The sequence below is a fragment of the Oncorhynchus nerka genome, linkage group LG13 (assembly GCF_034236695.1).
Source record: "Oncorhynchus nerka isolate Pitt River linkage group LG13, Oner_Uvic_2.0, whole genome shotgun sequence".
Taxonomy (NCBI): domain Eukaryota; kingdom Metazoa; phylum Chordata; class Actinopteri; order Salmoniformes; family Salmonidae; genus Oncorhynchus; species Oncorhynchus nerka.
This window is the reverse complement of record NC_088408.1, coordinates 103,718,877-103,742,703: the sequence shown is the minus strand read 5'-3', so window position 1 is coordinate 103,742,703 and position 23,827 is coordinate 103,718,877. Positions and strand designations below refer to the sequence as shown.

The 23,827-nt window shown below is 50.5% G+C and overlaps 1 protein-coding gene across 1 annotated transcript in view; it reads right to left on the bottom strand.

Annotated features, from left to right (window-relative positions):
• The window catches only part of tmem8b (transmembrane protein 8B), a 203,599-nt gene that overhangs the window by 30,730 nt on the left and 149,042 nt on the right, over positions 1-23,827 (bottom strand). The window contains exons 4-7 of the mRNA XM_065026934.1: positions 20,841-20,937; positions 20,083-20,206; positions 4,748-4,890; positions 2,456-2,634 (exon numbers count right to left, since the gene is read on the bottom strand). Of these exons, the coding sequence (XP_064883006.1) occupies positions 2,456-2,634; positions 4,748-4,890; positions 20,083-20,206; positions 20,841-20,937 (543 nt within the window). The remainder of the gene's footprint in view (positions 1-2,455; positions 2,635-4,747; positions 4,891-20,082; positions 20,207-20,840; positions 20,938-23,827) is intronic.

Here is a 23,827-nt window from a genome sequence, read left to right as displayed (position 1 = left end):
AGGAAGTACCAGGTAGTAACATGACTATATACAGGAAGTACCAGGTAGTAACATGACTATATACAGGAAGTACCAGGTAGTAACATGACTATATACAGGAAGTACCAGGTAGTAACATGACTATATACAGGAAGTACCAGGTAGTAACATGACTATATACAGGAAGTACCAGGTAGTAACATGACTATATACAGGAAGTACCAGGTAGTAACATGACTATATACAGGAAGTACCAGGTAGTAACATGACTATATACATGTAAATGTAAATGTTAAATGTAATAAAATGGAACTGGAATCAATAAAATCCATTCATAAAAATAAGGATGATAATGTGAAGTATTCAGTTTTGAAAACATGGAGTGTGTATTGTTCACATGCTTTTCTATCCCATAATAATGAGTAGGCCATGAATGGGGAACCTGGCACCATCCCTATGGTGAAGCATGGTGGTGGTAGAGAGCCTTGTAACTGTATATCTTCATGTTGGGTTATGTAGAAACATTGTCTGAGTACTTAATATCAGTAATATTTTGGTAATCTGGGCTCTGTGTCGGTGTTCCATTACACCAGTGGTCATTTCATTTCATCAATAATAACTTTGCTGAAACAATTTTTCTTGAATAAAACTAATGACGATAACGAGACAAATTGCTTTTCATTTTTGTTGACGAAAATTGTAACGAGACAAAAATTCCAAGTGAGTCTAATGGACAATTTCTCATCAGCCAGGACACGATGTTGCTTCTAATCAGCCAGGACACGATGTTGCTTCTCATCAGCCAGGACACGATGTTGCTTCTCATCAGCCAGGACACGATGTTGCTTCTCATCAGCCAGGACATGATGTTGCTTCTCATCAGCCAGGACACGATGTTGCTTCTCATCAGCCAGGACATGATGTTGCTTCTCATCAGCCAGGACACGATGTTGCTTCTCATCAGCCAGGACACGATGTTGCTTCTCATCAGCCAGGACACGATGTTGCTTCTTATCAGCCAGGACACGATTTTGCTTCTCATCAGCCAGGACACGATGTTGCTTCTCATCAGCCAGGACACGATGTTGCTTCTCATCAGCCAGGACACGATGTTGCTTCTAATCAGCCAGGACATGATGTTGCTTCTCATCAGCCAGGACACGATGTTGCTTCTCATCAGCCAGGACACGATGTTGCTTCTCATCAGCCAGGACACGATGTTGCTTCTCATCAGCCAGGACACGATGTTGCTTCTAATCAGCCAGGACATGATGTTGCTTCTCATCAGCCAGGACACGATGTTGCTTCTCATCAGCCAGGACACGATGTTGCTTCTCATCAGCCAGGACATGATGTTGCTTCTCATCAGCCAGGACACGATGTTGCTTCTCATCAGCCAGGACACGATGTTGCTTCTCACCTTCCGGTTACTAGTCCAACGCTCTAACCAGGAGGCTACCCTGCCGCCTCTCTACCCTGGGTATCGTATTAAACTCCAGAGTCCTAAATGACAAGGTTAAACACATCTCTCTACCCTGGGTATTGTATGCAACATATGAGAAGGTTACTAGTAAAATGTTGTAACACGTATCTTAACCATTACAGCTGCAAAGAGGAACTAGACAAGGATGTCTGATTCACCAATGTTATTCACTGTTAAGTATTCTTCATAATGACAATAAAATGTGTGTGTGTGTGTGGGTCGGTGGGGTGTGTGTGTGTGTGGGTCGGTGTGTGTGTGTGTGGGTCGGTGGGTGGGTGTGTGGGGGGGGTGAGAGAGAGTGTGTTTAGGTGTGTGTATGAGTGTGAGAGAGAGTGTGTTTAGGTGTGTGTATGAGTGTGAGAGAGAGTGTGTTTAGGTGTGTGTATGAGTGTGAGAGAGAGAGAGTGTGTTTAGGTGTGTGTATGAGTGTGAGTATGTGAGTGTGTGTGTGTGTGTGTGTGTGTGTGTGTGTGTGTGTGTGTGTGTGTGTGTGTGTGAGAGAGAGAGAGAGAGAGAGAGGGAGAGTGTGTTTAGGTGTGTGTGTGTGTGTGTGTGTGTGTGTGTGTGTGTGTGTGTGTGTGTGTGTGTGTGTGTGTGTGTGTGTGTGTGTGTGTGTGTGTGTGTGTGTGAGAGAGAGAGAGTGTGTTTAGGTGTGTGTATGAGTGTGAGTATGTGTGTGTGTGTGTGTGTGTGTGTGTGTGTGTGTGAGAGAGAGAGAGAGAGAGAGAGAGAGAGAGAGTGTGTTTAGGTGTGTGTATGAGTGTGTGTATGAGTGTGTGTGTGTGTGTGTGTGTGTGTGTGTGTGTGTGTGTGTGTGTGTGTGTGTGTGTGTGTGTGTGTGTGTGTGTGTGTGTGTGTGTGTGTGTGAGAGAGAGAGTGTGTTTAGGTGTGTGTATGAGTGTGAGAGAGAGAGAGTGTGTTTAGGTGTGTGTATGAGTGTGAGAGAGAGAGTGTGTGTTTAGGTGTGTGTATGAGTGTGTGTGTATAACTCACAGTAGAAAAGAACATGGTGAAGATGTATACAGAGGCCTCCAGAAGGTAGTGGCCGCGGACAGCGATCACCACAGGAGGAACGAACATCAGGTTACTGAGGCAGAGCAGCAAGGTGGACAGGAGCTGGAAACTATAGGAATACGCCTCCGAGGGGTCTGTACAGCCCCAGCCGTCCCAGCCTGGACCCACAGACAGGAGAGACAGGTTAACATAGACACAGACACACACACATTATAACGCAAACACACACATGTTTACAAGAAAAGTATGCTAACTAACCATGGTAGTATAGTACAGTACAAGGTTGGGGTCAGATTCTGATTTTTGAATTGAGTCACGACAAGAGTTCTGTTGTTTTGGCGGTTCCTTGTTCTGAGTTCTGACATTTCAGGCTCATGAGGGAAGTATTGTTCTTGGAACCATGGGGTCTATGGACTTGGGCTGCAGTAGCAGCATGTCAGTGTGCAAAGCCAAGTTGCAGCAGGTTCAGGCCTCATGAGGCTTTGACAGTTCAAGCGTCTCAGGTATTAGGGGAAAAGGTGGCTTCTGTAAGCCCATTTTGGAGCCAGTGGAAGCTGTGTGTGCCTCCTAGTTTGGTGTGCATCGAATAGCCCCCACGATATGCAACTTTTCAGGGAAGTTAGGAACCAATATATACTGGCAGTTATGAAAGCAAAGGCTAGATTTTTCAAACAGAAATCTGCATTCTGTAGCACAAACTCCAAAAAGGACACTGTAAAGTCCATGGAGAATAAGAACACCTCCTCCCACTGCACTGAGGCTAGGAAACACTGTCACCATTGATAAATCCATGATAATTGAGAATTTCAATAAGCATTTTTCTATAGCTGGCCATGCTTTTCACCTGGATACCCCTACGCCGGTCAACAGCACTGCACCCCCCAAAGAAACTTGCCCAATTCTCTCCCATTTCTCCTTCACCCAAATCCAGACAGTTGATGTTCTGAAAGAGCTGCAAAATCTGAACCCCTACAAATCAGCCGGGCTAGACAATCTGGACCCTCTCTTTCTAAATGTATCTGCCGCAATTTTTGCAACCCCTATTACTAGCCGTTCAAACTCTCTTTCGTATCGTCTGAGATCCTCAAGGATTGGACAGCTGCCGCAGTCATCCCCCTCTTCAAAGGGGGAGACACTCTAGACCCAAACTGTTACAGACCTATATCTATCCTACCCTGCATTTCTAAGGTCTTCGAATGCCAAGTTAACAAACAGATCACTGTCCATTTCGAATCCCACCGTACCTTCTCCGCTGTGCAATCTGGTAGTGGAGCAGGTTGAGGACTTCAAGTTCCTTAGTGTCTACATCACCAGCAAACTGTCATGGCCCAAACACACCAAGAAAGTCATGATGAGGGAACAACAACGCCTTTTTCCTCTCAGGAGACTGAAAACATTTGGCATGGGTCCTTAAAAAGTTCCAAAGCTGCACCATCGAGAGCATCCTGACCGGTTACATCACTGCCTGGTATGGCAACTGCTCGGCCTCAGACCTCATTGCACTACAGAGGGTAGTGCGTATGGTCCAGTACATAACTGGGGCCAAGCTTCCTACCATCCAGGACCTCTACACCAGGCGGTGTCAGAGGAAGGCCCTAAAAATTGTCAAAGACTCCAGCCACCCAAGTCATAGACTGTTCTCTCTGCTACCGCACGGGAGCGACATGTCTAGGTCCAAAAGGCTCCTGAACAGCTTCTACCCCCAAGATATAAGACTGCTGAACAATTAATCAAATGGCTACTCAGACTATTTTCATTGACATCTGTGCAGCAACGCTCCCCATTCAACCTGACAGAGCTTGAGAGGATCTGCAGAGAAGAATAGGAGAAACTCCCCAGATACAGATGTGCCAAGCTTGTAGCGTCATACCCAAGAAGACTCAAGGCTGTAATCGCAGCCAAAGTTGCTTCGACAAAGTACTGAGTAAAGGGTCTGAATACTTATGTAAATGTGATATTTCAGAAGGGGGAAAAACGATTGAATCCATTTTAGAATAAGGCTGTAACCTAACAAAATGTGGACAAAATCAAAGGGTCTGAATACCTTCGGAAGGCACTATATCTCCTAGATGTAGGACAGACACTTCAGAACCATATTCCTTGTGACATTTCTTTTACTCATGAACGTGTTCCTCAATGCATTTCTATACTAGTAAATGGACTATAATAGCTACGCTGTTGGAGTAACAACAGAAGCACGTTGCTGTACCTGCGATAACATCTCCGAATATGTGCCCGACCAATCAACTTTGATTTGAACCTTATAGTCACCTGCTTTGCACTCGCAGGCAGCGTACAAATAGTTGTTAGTACGTAGCAGTTTGCACTGTCCGTAGGTCCCACAGTCATTGATGCAGGGGGTCAGGTAGGAGCGCAGGTACACCTCCGCTGTCATGTTGGAACATGGCTCAAACCTGGACAACAAAACATTGACATCACACACACATCAAATGGGAAAAAATATGAAGTCTCGTCTCATTGACTTTTTGTTCATTTTATATTTAGTCCCAGCTAGGGAGAGATTGACGACTGTCTCAGCAATCAAATCAAATCAAATTCAGTCTGCTTAGATGTTAGAGTACACACTGTCCCCTGATAAACTGTCCCCTGATACACTGTCCCCTGATACACTGTCCCCTGATACACTGTCCCCCTGATACACTGTCCCCTGATACACTGTCCCCTGATACACTGTCTGTCCCCTGATAACCAGTCCCCTGATACACTGTCCCCTGATAACCAGTCCCCTGATACACTGTCCCCTGATAACCTGTCCCCCTGATAACCTGTCCCCCTGATACACTGTCCCCTGATAACATGTCCCCTGATAACCTGTCCCCTAATACACTGTCCCCCTGATACACTGTCCCCCTGATACACTGTCCCCCTGATACACTGTCCCCCTGATACACTGTCCCCTGATACACTGTCCCCTGCTACACTGTCTGTCCCCTGCTACACTGTCTGTCCCCTGATACACTGTCTGTCCCCTGATACACTGTCTGTCCCCTGATACACTGTCCCCTGATACACTGTCCCCCTGATACACTGTCCCCCTGACACACTGTCCCCTGATACACTGTCTGTCCCCTGATACACTGTCCCCTGATACACTGTCTGTCCCCTGATACACTGTCTGTCCCCTGATACACTGTCCCCTGATACACTGTCCCCTGATACACTGTCTGTCCCCTGATACACTGTCTGTCCCCTCATACACTGTCCCCCTGATACACTGTCCCCCTGATACACTGTCTCCTGATACACTGTCCCCCTGATACACTGTCCCCTGATACACTGTCCCCCCTGATACACTGTCCCCTGATACACTGTCCCCTGATACACTGTCTGTCCCCTGATACACTGTCTGTCCCCTTGATACACTGTCTGTCCCCTGATACACTGTCTGTCCCCTGATACACTGTCCCCTGATACACTGTCTGTCCCCTGAAACACTGTCTGTCCCCTAATACACTGTCTGTCCCCTGATACACTGTCTGTCCCCTGATACACTGTCCCCTGATACACTGTCTTCTGATACACTGTCCCCCTGATACACTGTCCCCCTGATACACTGTCCCCTGATACACTGTCCCCCTGATACACTGTCCCCTGATACACTTTCCCCTGATACACTGTCCCCCTGATATACTGTCCCCTGATACACTGTCCCCTGATACACTGTCTGTCCCCTGATACACTGTCTGTCCCCTTGATACACTGTCTGTCCCCTGATACACTGTCTGTCCCCTGATACACTGTCCCCTGATACACTGTCCCCTGATACACTGTCTGTCCCCTGAAACACTGTCTGTCCCCTAATACACTGTCTGTCCCCTGATACACTGTCTGTCCCCTGATACACTGTCCCCTGATACACTGTCCTGATACACTGTCCCCCTGATACACTGTCCCCTGATACACTGTCCCCTGATACACTGTCCCCTGATACACTGTCCCCTGATACACTGTTTGATACCTGATACACTGTCCCCTGATATACTGTCCCCTGATACACTGTGATACACTGTCCCCTGATACACTGTCTGTCCCCTGATACACTGTCCCCTGACACACTGTCCCCTGATACACTGTCTGTCCCCTGATACACTGTCCCCTGATACACTGTCTGTCCCCTGATACACTGTCTGTCCCCTGATACACTGTCCCCCTGATACACTGTCCCCTGATACACTGTCCCTGATACACTGTCCCCCTGATACACTGTCCCCTGATACACTGTCCCCCTGATACACTGTCCCCCCTGATACACTGTCCCCTGATACACTGTCTGTCCCCTGATACACTGTCTGTCCCCTGATACACTGTCTGTCCCCTGATACACTGTCTGTCCCCTGATACACTGTCCTCTGATACACTGTCCCCTGATACACTGTCTGTCCCCTGAAACACTGTCTGTCCCCTAATACACTGTCTGTCCCCTGATACACTGTCTGTCCCCTGATACACTGTCCCCTGATACACTGTCTTCTGATACACTGTCCCCCTGATACACTGTCCCCCTGATACACTGTCCCCTGATACACTGTCCCCCTGATACACTGTCCCCTGATACACTTTCCCCTGATACACTGTCCCCCTGATATACTGTCCCCTGATACACTGTCCCCTGATACACTGTCTGTCCCCTGATACACTGTCCCCTGATACACTGTCCCCTGATAACCTGTCCCCCTGATACACTGTCCCCCTGATACACTGTCCCCCTGATACACTGTCCCCTGATACACTGTCCCCCTGATAACCTGTCCCGTGATACACTGTCCCCATGATACACTGTCACCTGATACACTGTCCCCTGATACACTGTCCCCTGATACACTGTCCCCCTGATACACTGTTCCCCTGATACACTGTCTGTCCCCTGATACATTGTCCCCTGATACACTGTCTGTCCCCTGATACACTGTCCCCCTGATACACTGTCTGTCCCCTGATACACTGTCCCCCTGATACACTGTTCCCCTGATACACTGTCTGTCCCCTGATACATTGTCCCCTGATACACTGTCTGTCCCCTGATACACTGTCCCCTGATACACTGTCTGTCCCTGATACACTGTCCCCTGATACACTGTTCCCCTGATACACTGTCTGTCCCCAGATACATTGTCCCCTGATACACTGTCTGTCCCCTGATACACTGTCCCCATGATACACTGTCCCCTGATACACTGTCCCCATGATACACTGTCCCCTGATACACTGTCTGTCCCCTGATACACTGTCTGTCCCCTGATACACTGTCCCCTGATACACTGTCCCCTGATAACCTGTCCCCTGATACACTGTCTACTGATACACTGTCCCCCTGATACACTGTCCCCCTGATACACTGTTCCCCTGATACACTGTCTGTCCCCTGATACACTGTCCCCTGATACACTGTCCCCCTGATACACTGTCCCCCGGATATACTGTCCCCTGATACACTGTCCCCTGATACACTGTCTGTCCCCTGATACACTGTCTGTCCCCTGATACACTGTCCCCTGATACACTGTCTTCCCCTGATACACTGTCCCCTGATACACTGTCCCTGTCCCCTGATACACTGTCCCCTGATACACTGTCCCCTGATACACTGTCCCCTGATACACTTTCCCCTGATACACTGTCCCCTGATATACTGTCCCCTGATACACTGTCCCCTGATACACTGTCTGTCCCCTGATACACTGTCCCCTGATACACTGTCCCCTGATAACCTGTCCCCTGATACACTGTCCCCTGATACACTGTCCCCCCCTGATACACTGTCCCCTGATACACTGTCCCCTGATAACCTGTCCCGTGATACACTGTCCCCATGATACACTGTCACCTGATACACTGTCCCCTGATACACTGTCCCCTGATACACTGTCCCCTGATACACTGTTCCCCTGATACACTGTCCCCTGATACACTGTCCCCATGATACACTGTCACCTGATACACTGTCCCCTGATACATTGTCCCCTGATACACTGTCCCCTGATACACTGTCCCCTGATACACTGTCCCCCCCTGATACACTGTCCCCTGATACACTGTCTGTCCCCTGATACACTGTCCCCTGATACACTGTCCCCTGATACACCTGTCCCCTGATACACTGTCCCCCCTGATACACTGTCCCCTGATACACTGTCCCCTGATACACTGTCCCCTGATAACCTGATACACTGTCCCCATGATACACTGTCACCTGATACACTGTCCCCTGATACACTGTCCCCTGATACACTGTCCCCTGATACACTGTTGTCCCCTGATACACTGTCCCCTGATACACTGTCCCCATGATACACTGTCACCTGATACACTGTCCCCTGATACATTGTCCCCTGATACACTGTTCCCCTGATACACTGTCTGTCCCCTGATACATTGTCCCCTGATACACTGTCCCCTGATACACTGTCCCCCTGATACACTGTCCCCATGATACACTGTCCCCTGATACACTGTCCCCTGATACATTGTCCCCTGATACACTGTCTGTCCCCTGATACACTGTCCCCCTGATACACTGTCCCCTGATACACTGTTCCCCTGATACACTGTCTGTCCCCTGATACATTGTCCCCTGATACACTGTCTGTCCCCTGATACACTGTCCCCTGATACACTGTCTGTCCCCTGATACACTGTCCCCCTGTACACTGTTCCCCTGATACACTGTCTGTCCCCTGATACATTGTCCCCTGATACACTGTCTGTCCCCTGATACACTGTCCCCATGATACACTGTCCCCTGATACACTGTCCCCATGATACACTGTCCCCTGATACACTGTCTGTCCCCTGATACACTGTCTGTCCCCTGATACACTGTCCCCTGATACACTGTCCCCTGATAACCTGTCCCCTGATACACTGTCTACTGATACACTGTCCCCCTGATACACTGTCCCCCTGATACACTGTTCCCCTGATACACTGTCTGTCCCCTGATACACTGTCCCCTGATACACTGTCCCCCTGATACACTGTCCCCCGGATATACTGTCCCCTGATACACTGTCCCCTGATACACTGTCTGTCCCCTGATACACTGTCTGTCCCCTGATACACTGTCCCCTGATACACTGTCTTCTGATACACTGTCCCCCTGATACACTGTCCCCCTGATACACTGTCCCCTGATACACTGTCCCCCTGATACACTGTCCCCTGATACACTTTCCCCTGATACACTGTCCCCCTGATATACTGTCCCCTGATACACTGTCCCCTGATACACTGTCTGTCCCCTGATACACTGTCCCCTGATACACTGTCCCCTGATAACCTGTCCCCTGATACACTGTCCCCTGATACACTGTCCCCTGATACACTGTCCCCTGATACACTGTCCCCTGATAACCTGTCCCGTGATACACTGTCCCCATGATACACTGTCACCTGATACACTGTCCCCTGATACACTGTCCCCTGATACACTGTCCCCCTGATACACTGTTCCCCTGATACACTGTCCCCCTGATACACTGTCCCCATGATACACTGTCACCTGATACACTGTCCCCTGATACATTGTCCCCTGATACACTGTTCCCCTGATACACTGTCCCCTGATACACTGTCCCCTGATACACTGTCCCCTGATACACTGTCTGTCCCCTGATACACTGTCCCCTGATACACTGTCCCCCTGATAACCTGTCCCCTGATACACTGTCCCCCTGATACACTGTCCCCCTGATACACTGTCCCCTGATACACTGTCCCCCTGATAACCTGTCCCGTGATACACTGTCCCCATGATACACTGTCACCTGATACACTGTCCCCTGATACACTGTCCCCTGATACACTGTCCCCCTGATACACTGTTCCCCTGATACACTGTCCCCCTGATACACTGTCCCCATGATACACTGTCACCTGATACACTGTCCCCTGATACATTGTCCCCTGATACACTGTTCCCCTGATACACTGTCTGTCCCCTGATACATTGTCCCCTGATACACTGTCCCCTGATACACTGTCCCCCTGATACACTGTCCCCATGATACACTGTCACCTGATACACTGTCCCCTGATACATTGTCCCCTGATACACTGTCTGTCCCCTGATACACTGTCCCCCTGATACACTGTCCCCTGATACACTGTTCCCCTGATACACTGTCTGTCCCCTGATACATTGTCCCCTGATACACTGTCTGTCCCCTGATACACTGTCCCCCTGATACACTGTCTGTCCCCTGATACACTGTCCCCCTGATACACTGTTCCCCTGATACACTGTCTGTCCCCAGATACATTGTCCCCTGATACACTGTCTGTCCCCTGATACACTGTCCCCATGATACACTGTCCCCTGATACACTGTCCCCATGATACACTGTCCCCTGATACACTGTCTGTCCCCTGATACACTGTCTGTCCCCTGATACACTGTCCCCTGATACACTGTCCCCTGATAACCTGTCCCCTGATACACTGTCCCCTGATACACTGTCTGTCCCCTGATACACTGTCCCCCTGATACACTGTCTGTCCCCTGATACACTGTCCCCTGATACACTGTCCCCTGATACACTGTCCCCTGATACACTGTCTGTCCCCTGATACACTGTCTGTCCCCTGATACACTGTCCCCCTGATACACTGTCCCCTGATACACTGATACACTGTCCCCTGATACACTGTCCCCTGATACACTGTCCCCCTGATACACTGTCCCCTGATACACTGTCCCCTGATACACTGTCCCCCTGACACACTGTCCCCTGATACACTGTCCCCCTGATACACTGTCCCCTGATAACCTGTCCCCTGATACACTGTCCCCCTGATACACTGTCCCCTGATACACTGTCCCCCTGATACACTGTCCCCTGATACACTGTCCCCTGATACACTGTCCCCTGATACACTGTCTTCTGATACACTGTCCCCTGATACACTGTCCCCTGATACACTGTCCCCTGATACACTGTCCCCCTGATACACTGTCCCCATGATACACTGTCCCCTGATACACTGTCCCCTGATACACTGTCCCCTGATACACTTTCCCCTGATACACTGTCCCTGATACACTGTCCCCTGATAACCTGTCCCCCTGATACACTGTCCCCTGATAACATGTCCCCTGATAACCTGTCCCCTAATACACTGTCCCCTGATACACTGTCCCCCTGATACACTGTCCCCTGATATACTGTCCCCTGATACACTGTCCCCTGATACACTGTCCCCTGATACACTGTCTGTCCCCTGATACACTGTCTGTCCCCTGATACACTGTCTGTCCCCTGATACACTGCCCCCTGATACACTGTCCCCTGATACACTGTCCCCTGACACACTGTCCCCTGATACACTGTCTGTCCCCTGATACACTGTCCCCTGATACACTGTCCCCTGATACACTGTCCCCTGATACACTGTCCCCTGATACACTGTCCCCTGATACACTGTCCCCTGATACACTGTCCCCTGATACACTGTCCCCCTGATACACTGTCCCCTGATACACTGTCTGTCCCCTGATACACTGTCTGTCCCCTGATACACTGTCTGTCCCCTGATACACTGTCTGTCCCCTGATACACTGTCTGTCCCCTGATACACTGTCTGTCCCCTGATACACTGTCCCCCTGATACACTGTCCCCTGATACACTGTCCCCTGATACACTGTCCCCTGATACACTGTCTGTCCCCTGATACACTGTCTGTCCCCTGATACACTGTCTGTCCCCTGATACACTGTCCCCCTGATACACTGTCCCCTGATACACTGTCCCCCTGATACACTGTCCCCCTGAAACACTGTCTGTCCCCTGATACACTGTCTGTCCCCTGATACACTGTCTGTCCCCTGATACATGGTCTGTCCCCTGATACACTGTCCCCTGATACACTGTCTTCTGATACACTGTCCCCCTGATACACTGTCCCCCTGATACACTGTCCCCTGATACACTGTCCCCCTGATACACTGTCCCCTGATACACTTTCCCCTGATACACTGTCCCCTGATACACTGTCCCCCTGATATACTGTCCCCTGATACACTGTCCCCTGATACACTGTCTGTCCCCTGATACACTGTCCCCTGATACACTGTCCCCCTGATAACCTGTCCCCCTGATACACTGTCCCCCTGATACACTGTCCCCTGATACACTGTCTGTCCCCTGATACACTGTCCCCTGATACACTGTCTGTCCCCTGATACACTGTCCCCTGATACACTGTCTGTCCCCTGATACACTGTCCCCTGATACACTGTCCCCTGATACACTGTCCCCTGATACACTGTCCCCCTGATACACTGTCCCCTGATACACTGTCCCCTGATACACTGTTCCCCTGATACACTGTCTGTCCCCTGATACATTGTCCCCTGATACACTGTCTGTCCCCTGATACACTGTCCCCTGATACACTGTCTGTCCCCTGATACACTGTCCCCCTGATACACTGTCTGTCCCCTGATACACTGTCCCCCTGATACACTGTCCCCCTGATACACTGTCCCCCTGATACACTGTCTCCTGATACACTGTCCCCCTGATACACTGTCCCCCTGATACACTGTTCCCTGATACACTGTCTGTCCCCTGATACACTGTCCCCTGATACACTGTCTGTCCCTGATACACTGTCCCCTGATACACTGTCTGTCCCCTGATACACTGTCCCCTGATACACTGTCCCCTGATACACTGTCCCCCTGATACACTGTCCCCCGGATATACTGTCCCCTGATACACTGTCCCCTGATACATTGTCTGTCCCCTGATACACTGTCTGTCCCCTGATACACTGTCCCTGATACACTGTCCCCTGATACACTGTCCCCTGATACACTGTCTGTCCCCTGATACACTGTCTGTCCCCTGATACACTGTCCCCCTGATACACTGTCCCCTAACACACTGTCCCCTGATACACGGTCCCCCTGACACACTGTCCCCTGATACACTGTCCCCCTGATACACTGTCCCCTGATAACCTGTCCCCTGATACACTGTCCCCCTGATACACTGTCCCCTGATACACTGTCCCCCTGATACACTGTCCCCTGATACACTGTCCCCTGATACACTGTCTGTCCCCTGATACACTGTCCCCTGATACACTGTCCCCTGATACACTGTCCCCCTGATACACTGTCCCCTGATACACTGTCCCCTGATACACTGTCTGTCCCCTGATACACTGTCCCCTGATACACTGTCCCCTAAGTGTGTCCCCTGATACACTGTCCCCATGATACACTGTCCCCTGATACACTGTCCCCTGATACACTGTCCCCATGATACACTGTCCCCTGATACACTGTCCCCCTGATAACACTGTCCCCTGATACACTGTCCCCTGATACACTGTCCCCTGATACACTGTCCCCTGATACACCTGTCCCCTGATACACTGTCCCCTGATACACTGTCCCCTGATACACTGTCCCCTGATACACTGTCCCCTGATACACTGTCCCCTGATACACTGTCCCCTGATACACTGTCCCCTGATACACTGTCCCCTGATACACTGTCCCCCTGATACACTGTCCCCTGATACACTGTCCCCTGATACACTGTCCCCTGATACATTGTCTGTCCCCTGATACACTGTCTGTCCCCTGATACACTGTCCCCTGATACACTGTCCCCTGATAACCTGTCCCCTGATACACTGTCCCCTGATACACTGTCCCCCTGATACACTGTCCCCTGATACACTGTCCCCCTGATAACCTGTCCCGTGATACACTGTCCCCATGATACACTGTCCCCTGATACACTGTCCCCTGATACACTGTTCCCCTGATACACTGTCTGTCCCCTGATACATTGTCCCCTGATACACTGTCTGTCCCCTGATACACTGTCCCCTGATACACTGTCTGTCCCCTGATACACTGTCCCCCTGATACACTGTTCCCCTGATACACTGTCTGTCCCCTGATACATTGTCCCCTGATACACTGTCTGTCCCCTGATACACTGTCCCCTGATACACTGTCTCCTGATACACTGTCCCCCTGATACACTGTCCCCCTGATACACTGTTCCCCTGATACACTGTCTGTCCCCTGATACACTGTCCCCTGATACACTGTCTGTCCCCTGATACACTGTCCCCTGATACACTGTCTGTCCCCTGATACACTGTCCCCTGATACACTGTCCCCTGATACACTGTCCCCTGATACACTGTCTCCTGATACACTGTCCCCCTGATACACTGTCCCCCTGATACACTGTTCCCCTGATACACTGTCTGTCCCCTGATACACTGTCCCCCTGATACACTGTCTGTCCCCTGATACACTGTCCCCCTGATACACTGTCTGTCCCCTGATACACTGTCCCCTGATACACTGTCCCCTGATACACTGTCCCCCTGATACACTGTCCCCCGGATATACTGTCCCCTGATACACTGTCCCCTGATACATTGTCTGTCCCCTGATACACTGTCTGTCCCCTGATACACTGTCCCCTGATACACTGTCCCCTGATACACTGTCCCCTGATACACTGTCTGTCCCCTGATACACTGTCTGTCCCCTGATACACTGTCCCCCTGATACACTGTCCCCTGAACACACTGTCCCCTGATACACTGTCCCCTGATACACTGTCCCCTGATACACTGTCCCCTGATACACTGTCCCCTGATAACCTGTCCCCTGATACACTGTCCCCTGATACACTGTCCCCTGATACACTGTCCCCCTGATACACTGTCCCCTGATACACTGTCCCCCTGATACACTGTCTGTCCCCTGATACACTGTCCCCCTGATACACTGTCCCCTGATACACTGTCCCCTGATACACTGTCCCCTGATACACTGTCCCCTGATACACTGTCTGTCCCCTGATACACTGTCCCCTGATACACTGTCCCCTAAGTGTGTCCCCTGATACACTGTCCCCATGATACACTGTCCCCCTGATACACTGTCCCCTGATACACTGTCCCCATGATACACTGTCCCCTGATACACTGTCCCCCTGATAACCTGTCCCCCTGATACACTGTCCCCATGATACACTGTCCCCCTGATACACTGTCCCCCTGATACACTGTTCCCCTGATACACTGTCCCCTGATACACTGTCCCCTGATACACTGTCCCCTGATACACTGTCCCCCTGATACACTGTCCCCCTGATACACTGTCCCCTGATACACTGTCCCCTGATACACTGTCCCCTGATACACTGTCCCCCTGATACACTGTCCCCTGATACACTGTCCCCTGATACACGGCTCAAACCTGGACAACAACAACAGATATCAAATAGTTATATTGTAGTCTTCAATCTCTCATAATTTTTTCAATTTCCATTGAGTGTCAACTAGGGAGGAAAGACCCAGCATTGTTTTCTAACCAATCAACTCATGTGTTAATTCCTCACACCTGCAGCGATTCAATTTCAATATATTATGCACACCAATTACCTCCTCCACATTCCTGAGCCAATCAACTTCAGCCTGCTTATAGACTTATCATCATCCCCTGATACTGTGTACCAATCGGTTGGCTCGTATTTAACCCCTTACACTGGCCTAAATGGATAGGGGATACATTTAAATGTTTCTAACAGAAGAACTATAAAAAGAGGAGAGGAGGAGAGAGGATAAGAGAGCAGGAGAGAGGAGCAGGAGAGAGGAGCAGGAGGGGGCAGGAGAGAGGAGCAGGAGAGAGGAGCAGGAGAGAGAAGCAGGAGAGAGGAGCAGGAGAGAGGAGCAGGAGAGAGGAGCAGGAGAGAGGAGCAGGAGGGGGCAGGAGAGAGGAGCAGGAGAGAGGAAGAGAGAGGAGCAGGAGAGAGAAGCAGGAGGGGGCAGGAGAGAGGAGTAGGAGAGAGGAGCAGGAGAGAGGAGCAGGAGGGGGCAGGAGAGAGGAGCAGGAGGGGGCAGGGAGAGAGGAGCAGGAGAGAGGAGCAGGAGAGAGGAGCAGGAGAGAGGAGCAGGAGGGGGCAGGAGAGAGGAGCAGGGGAGAGGAGCAGGAGAGAGAAGCAGGAGAGAGGAGCAGGAGAGAGGAGCAGGAGGGGGGGAGAGAGGAGCAGGAGAGAGGAGCAGGAGGGGGCAGGAGAGAGAGCAGGAGAGAGGAGCAGGAGAGAGGAGCAGGAGGGGGCAGGAGAGAGGAGCAGGAGGGGGCAGGAGAGAGGAGCAGGAGAGAGGAGCAGGAGAGAGGAGCAGGAGGGGGCAGTAGAGAGGAGCAGGAGAGAGGAGCAGGAGGGGGCAGGAGAGAGGAGCAGGAGAGAGGAGCAGGAGAGAGGAGCAGGAGGGGGCAGGAGAGAGGAGCAGGAGAGAGGAGCAGGAGAGAGGAGCAGGAGAGAGGAGTAGGAGAGAGGAGCAGGAGGGGGCAGGAGAGGAGAGCAGGAGAGAGGAGCAGGAGGGAGGAGCAGGAGAGAGGAGCAGGAGGGGGCAGGAGAGAGGAGCAGGAGAGAGGGAGCAGGAGGGGGCAGGAGAGAGGAGCAGGAGAGAGGAGCAGGAGAGAGGAGCAGGAGAGAGGAGCAGGAGGGGGCAGGAGAGAGGAGCAGGAGGGGACAGGAGAGGAGCAGGAGGGGACAGGAGAGGGGCAGGAGAGACGAGGAGAGAGGAGGAGAAAAGAGCAGGAGAGAGGCTGGGTCAGTAGAGGGTGAGAGAGGCTGGGTCAGTAGAGAGTGAGAGAGGCTGGGTCAGTAGAGGGTGAGAGAGGCTGGGTCAGTAGAGGGTGAGAGAGGCTTGGTCAGTAGAGGGTGAGAGAGGCTTGGTCAGTAGAGGGTGAGAGGCTGGGTCAGTAGAGGGTGAGAGAGGCTGGGTCAGTAGAGGGTGAGAGGCTGGGTCAGTAGAGGGTGAGAGAGGCTTGGTCAGTAGAGGGTGAGAGGCTGGGTCAGTAGAGGGTGAGAGAGGCTGGGTCAGTAGAGGGTGAGAGAGGCTGGGTCAGTAGAGGGTGAGAGAGGCTGGGTCAGTAGAGGGTGAGAGAGGCTGGGTCAGTAGAGGGTGAGAGGCTGGGTCAGTAGAGGGTGAGAGAGGCTTGGTCAGTAGAGGGTGAGAGAGGCTGGTTCAGTAGAGGGTGAGAGAGGCTTGGTCAGTAGAGGGTGAGAGAGGCTTGGTCAGTAGAGGGTTAGAGGCTGGGTCAGTAGAGGGTGAGAGAGGCTTGGTCAGTAGAGGGTGAGAGACTGGGTCAGTAGAGGGTGAGAGAGGCTTGGTCAGTAGAGGGTGAGAGGCTGGGTCAGTAGAGGGTGAGAGGCTGGGTCAGTAGAGGGTGAGAGGCTGGGTCAGTAGAGGGTGAGAGGCTGGGTCAGTAGAGGGTGAGAGAGGCTGGGTCAGTAGAGGGTGAGAGAGGCTGGGTCAGTAGAGGGTGAGAGAGGCTGGGTCAGTAGAGGGTGAGAGGCTGGGTCAGTAGAGGGTGAGAGAGGCTGGGTCAGTAGAGCGTGAGAGAGGCTGGGTCAGTAGAGGGTGAGAGAGGCTGGGTCAGTAGAGGGTGAGAGGCTGGGTCAGTAGAGGGTGAGAGGGTGGGTCAGTAGAGGGTGAGAGGCTGGGTCAGTAGAGGGTGAGAGGCTGGGTCAGTAGAGGGTGAGAGGCTGGGTCAGTAGAGGGTAAGAGGCTGAGTCAGTAGAGGGTGAGAGGCTGGGTCAGTAGAGGGTGAGAGGCTGAGTCAGTAGAGGGTGAGAGGCTGGGTCAGTAGAGGGTGAGAGGCTGGGTCAGTAGAGGGTGAGAGGCTGGGTCAGTAGAGGGTGAGAGGCTGAGTCAGTAGAGGGTGAGAGGCTGGGTCAGTAGAGGGTGAGAGAGGCTGGGTCAGTAGAGGGTGAGAGGCTGAGTCAGTAGAGGGTGAGAGGCTGAGTCAGTAGAGGGTGAGAGGCTGGGTCAGTAGAGGGTGAGAGGCTGGGTCAGTAGAGGGTGAGAGAGGCTGGGTCAGTAGAGGGTGAGAGGCTGGGTCAGTAGAGGGTAAGAGGCTGAGTCAGTAGAGGGTGAGAGAGGCTGGGTCAGTAGAGGGTGAGAGGCTGAGTCAGTAGAGGGTGAGAGGCTGGGTCAGTAGAGGGTGAGAGGCTGAGTCAGTAGAGGGTGAGAGAGGCTGGGTCAGTAGAGGGTGAGAGGCTGAGTCAGTAGAGGGTGAGAGGCTGAGTCAGTAGAGGGTGAGAGGCTGGGTCAGTAGAGGGTGAGAGGCTGAGTCAGTAGAGGGTGAGAGAGGCTGGGTCAGTAGAGGGTGAGAGAGGCTGGGTCAGTAGAGGGTGAGAGAGGCTGGGTCAGTAGAGGGTGAGAGTCTGGGTCAGTAGAGGGTGAGAGGCTGGGTCAGTAGAGGGTGAGAGGCTGAGTCAGTAGAGGGTGAGAGGCTGGGTCAGTAGAGGGTGAGAGGCTGAGTCAGTAGAGGGTGAGAGAGGCTGGGTCAGTAGAGGGTGAGAGGCTGAGTCAGTAGAGGGTGAGAGGCTGAGTCAGTAGAGGGTGAGAGGCTGGGTCAGTAGAGGGTGAGAGGCTGAGTCAGTAGAGGGTGAGAGAGGCTGGGTCAGTAGAGGGTGAGAGAGGCTGGGTCAGTAGAGGGTGAGAGAGGCTGGGTCAGTAGAGGGTGAGAGGCTGGGTCAGTAGAGGGTGAGAGGCTGGGTCAGTAGAGGGTAAGAGGCTGAGTCAGTAGAGGGTGAGAGAGGCTGGGTCAGTAGAGGGTGAGAGGCTGGGTCAGTAGAGAGTGAGAGGCTGGGTCAGCAGAGGGTGAGAGGCTGGGTCAGTAGAGGGTGAGAGAGGCTGGGTCATATACTCAGTTAGGGTATTAGCAGGTATCTCACCCATATACTCAGTTAGGGTATTAGCAGGTATCTCACCCATATACTCAGTTAGGGTATTAGCAGGTATCTCACCCATATACTCAGTTAGGGTATTAGCAGGTATATCACCCATATACTCAGTTAGGTATTAGCAGGTATCTCACCCATATACTCAGTTAGGGTATTAGCAGGTATCTCACCCATATACTCAGTTAGGGTATTAGCAGGTATCTCACCCATATACTCAGTTAGGGTATTAGCAGGTATCTCACCCATATACTCAGTTAGGGTATTAGCAGGTATCTCACCCATATACTCAGTTAGGGTATTAGCAGGTATCTCACCCATATACTCAGTTAGGGTATTAGCAGGTATCTCACCCATATACTCAGTTAGGTATTAGCAGGTATCTCACCCATATACTCAGTTAGGGTATTAGCAGGTATCTCACCCATATACTCAGTTAGGGTATTAGCAGGTATCTCACCCATATACTCAGTTAGGTATTAGCAGGTATCTCACCCATATACTCAGTTAGGGTATTAGCAGGTATCTCACCCATATACTCAGTTAGGGTATTAGCAGGTATCTCACCCATATACTCAGTTAGGGTATTAGCAGGTATCTCACCCATATACTCAGTTAGGGTATTAGCAGGTATCTCACCCATATACTCAGTTAGGGTATTAGCAGGTATCTCCCATATACTCAGTTAGGGTATTAGCAGGTATCTCACCCATATACTCAGTTAGGGTATTAGCAGGTATCTCACCCATATACTCAGTTAGGGTATTAGCAGGTATCTCACCCATATACTCAGTTAGGGTATTAGCAGGTATCTCCCATATACTCAGTTAGGGTATTAGCAGGTATCTCACCCATGTTCGGTGGCACAGAGGGATCTCAGGCTGAGGTACCAGGTGCCAGTCTGGGGGTAGGGGATCCTCAGCTTAGTGATGTTGGAGCTGGAGTTTACTGACAACAGGAAGCCTGATACGGAATCTGGAGGGGGGGGGCAGAGACAGAGAGAGGGAGGGAGAGACAGAGAGAGGGAGGGAGAGACAGAGAGAGGGAGGGAGAGACAACGAGAGGGAAAGAGGGAGAGGGAGAGGGAGAGACAGAGAGAGGGAGGGAGAGACAGGGAGAGGGAGGGAGAGACAACGAGAGGGAAAGAGGGAGAGGGAGAGGGAGAGACAGAGAGAGGGAGGGAGAGACAGGGAAATGGAGGGAGAGACAACGAGAGGGAAAGAGGGAGAGGGAGAGGGAGAGACAGAGAGAGGGAGGGAGAGACAGGGAAATGGAGGGAGAGACAACGAGAGGGAAAGAGGGAGAGGGAGAGGGAGAGACAGAGAGAGGGAGGGAGAGACAGGGAAATGGAGGGAGAGACAACGAGAGGGAAAGAGGGAGAGGGAGAGAGAGAGACAGAGAGAGGGAGGGAGAGACAGGGAAATGGAGGGAGAGACAACGAGAGGGAAAGAGAGAAAGAGGGAGAGGGAGAGAAAGAAAGGGAGAGAGATGTATTTGATCACAAGCTAGTTTCTTATCATTTATCTGATTTTATGGGAATAAACGCCTGGATTATAGTGATATCTGTTATCTCTGCAATATGTTCTATCAAAGCAGCAGCTCCTCCTACCTGATTCACATTTGACAGAGGAGTTGTCTTTCAGGGACAGGGGCATGCCGTGGTTCAGACAGCCAAACACCGTGATGTTCTCTCCTCTCAACGAAGACTGCAGGGGAAACACCTCCGTTAGATGGTACATTTCATTTTACAACGACACTACAGTCCTGAGCTGGGAGGAGAAATGGAGTTGAGACACTACAGAACTGAGCTGGGAGGAGAAATGGAGTTGAGACACTACAGTCCTAAACTGGGAGGAGAAATGGAGTTGAGACACTACAGTCCTGAGCTGGGAGGAGACATGGAGTTGAGACACTACAGTCCTGAGCTGGGATGAGAAATGGAGTTGAGACACTACAGTCCTGAGCTGGGATGAGAAATGGAGTTGAGACACTACAGTCCTGAGCTGGGAGGAGAAATGGAGTTGAGACACTGGAGGTTGAGACTGATCCCTGTAGGAGACCAATCCTTCATCATGGTTTGTTACTGTATAATCCCTGTAGGAGACCAATCCTTCATCATGGTTTGTTACTGTATAATCCCTGTTGGAGACCAATCCTTCATCATGGCTTGTTACTGTATAATCCCTGTAGGAGACCAATCCTCCATCATGGCTTGTTACTCTATAATCCCTGTAGGAGACCAATCCTCTATCATGGCTTGTTACTGTATAATCCCTGTTGGAGACCACATCTTGTTGCTGTGGTTGGCTTGTTACTCTATAATCCCTGTTGGAGACCAGTCCTCCATCATGGCTTGTTACTGTATAATCCCTGTAGGAGACCAATCCTCTATCATGGCTTGTTACTGTATAATCCCTGTAGGAGACCAATCCTCTATCATGGCTTGTTACTGTATAATCCCTGTAGGAGACCAATCCTCCATCATGGCTTGTTACTCTATAATCCCTGTTGGAGACCAATCCTCCATCATGGCTTGTTACTGTATAATCCCTGTAGGAGACCAATCCTCCATCATGGCTTGTTACTCTATAATCCCTGTTGGAGACCACATCTTGTTGCTGTGATTGGCTTGTTACTGTATAATCCCTGTAGGAGACCAATCCTTCATTATGGCTTGTTACTCTATAATCCCTGTTGGAGACCAATCCTCCATCATGGCTTGTTACTGTATAATCCCTGTAGGAGACCAATCCTCTATCATGGCTTGTTACTGTATAATCCCTGTAGGAGACCAATCCTCCATCATGGCTTGTTACTCTATAATCCCTGTAGGAGACCAGTCCTCCATCATGGCTTGTTACTGTATAATCCCTGTAGGAGACCAATCCTTCATCGTGGCTTGTTACTGTATAATCCCTGTAGGAGACCAATCCTCTATCATGGCTTGTTACTGTATAATCCCTGTAGGAGACCAATCCTCTATCATGGCTTGTTACTGTATAATCCCTGTAGGAGACCAATCCTCTATCATGGCTTGTTACTCTATAATCCCTGTAGGAGACCAGTCCTCCATCATGGCTTGTTACTGTATAATCCCTGTAGGAGACCAATCCTTCATCGTGGCTTGTTACTGTATAATCCCTGTAGGAGACCAATCCTCTATCATGGCTTGTTACTGTATAATCCCTGTAGGAGACCAATCCTCTATCATGGCTTGTTACTGTATAATCCCTGTAGGAGACCAATCCTCTATCATGGCTTGTTACTCTATAATCCCTGTAGGAGACCAGTCCTCCATCATGGCTTGTTACTGTATAATCCCTGTAGGAGACCAATCCTTCATCGTGGCTTGTTACTGTATAATCCCTGTAGGAGACCAATCCTCTATCATGGCTTGTTACTGTATAATCCCTGTAGGAGACCAATCCTCTATCATGGCTTGTTACTGTATAATCCCTGTAGGAGACCAATCCTCTATCATGGCTTGTTACTCTATAATCCCTGTAGGAGACCAGTCCTCCATCATGGCTTGTTACTGTATAATCCCTGTAGGAGACCAATCCTTCATCGTGGCTTGTTACTGTATAATCCCTGTAGGAGACCAAATCCTTCATTATGGCTTGTTACTGTATAATCCCTGTAGGAGACCAATCCTTCATCATGGCTTGTTACTGTATAATCCCTGTAGGAGACCAATCCTTCATCATGGCTTGTTACTGTATAATCCCTGTAGGAGACCAATCCTCTATCATGGCTTGTTACTCTATAATCCCTGTAGGAGACCAATCCTCCATCATGGCTTGTTACTGTATAATCCCTGTAGGAGACCAATCCTCTATCATGGCTTGTTACTCTATAATCCCTGTAGGAGACCAATCCTTCATCATGGCTTGTTACTGTATAATCCCTGTAGGAGACCAATCCTCTATCATGGCTTGTTACTGTATAATCCCTGTAGGAGACCAATCCTCCATCATGGCTTGTTACTGTATAATCCCTGTAGGAGACCAATCCTCCATCATGGCTTGTTACTGTATAATCCCTGTAGGAGACCAATCCTCTATCATGGCTTTTTACTTTATAATCCCTGTAGGAGACCAATCCTCCATCATGGCTTGTTACTGTATAATCCCTGTAGGAGACCAATCCTCTATCATGGCTTGTTACTGTATAATCCCTGTAGGAGACCAAATCCTTCATCGTGGCTTGTTACTCTATAATCCCTGTAGGAGACCAATCCTCTATCATGGCTTGTTACTGTATAATCCCTGTAGGAGACCAATCCTCCATCATGGCTTGTTACTCTATAATCCCTGTAGGAGACCAGTCCTCCATCATGGCTTGTTACTGTATAATCCCTGTAGGAGACCAATCCTTCATCGTGGCTTGTTACTGTATAATCCCTGTAGGAGACCAATCCTCTATCATGGCTTGTTACTGTATAATCCCTGTAGGAGACCAATCCTCTATCATGGCTTGTTACTGTATAATCCCTGTAGGAGACCAAATCCTTCATCATGGCTTGTTACTCTATAATCCCTGTAGGAGACCAAATCCTTCATCATGGTTTGTTACTCTATAATCCCTGTAGGAGAC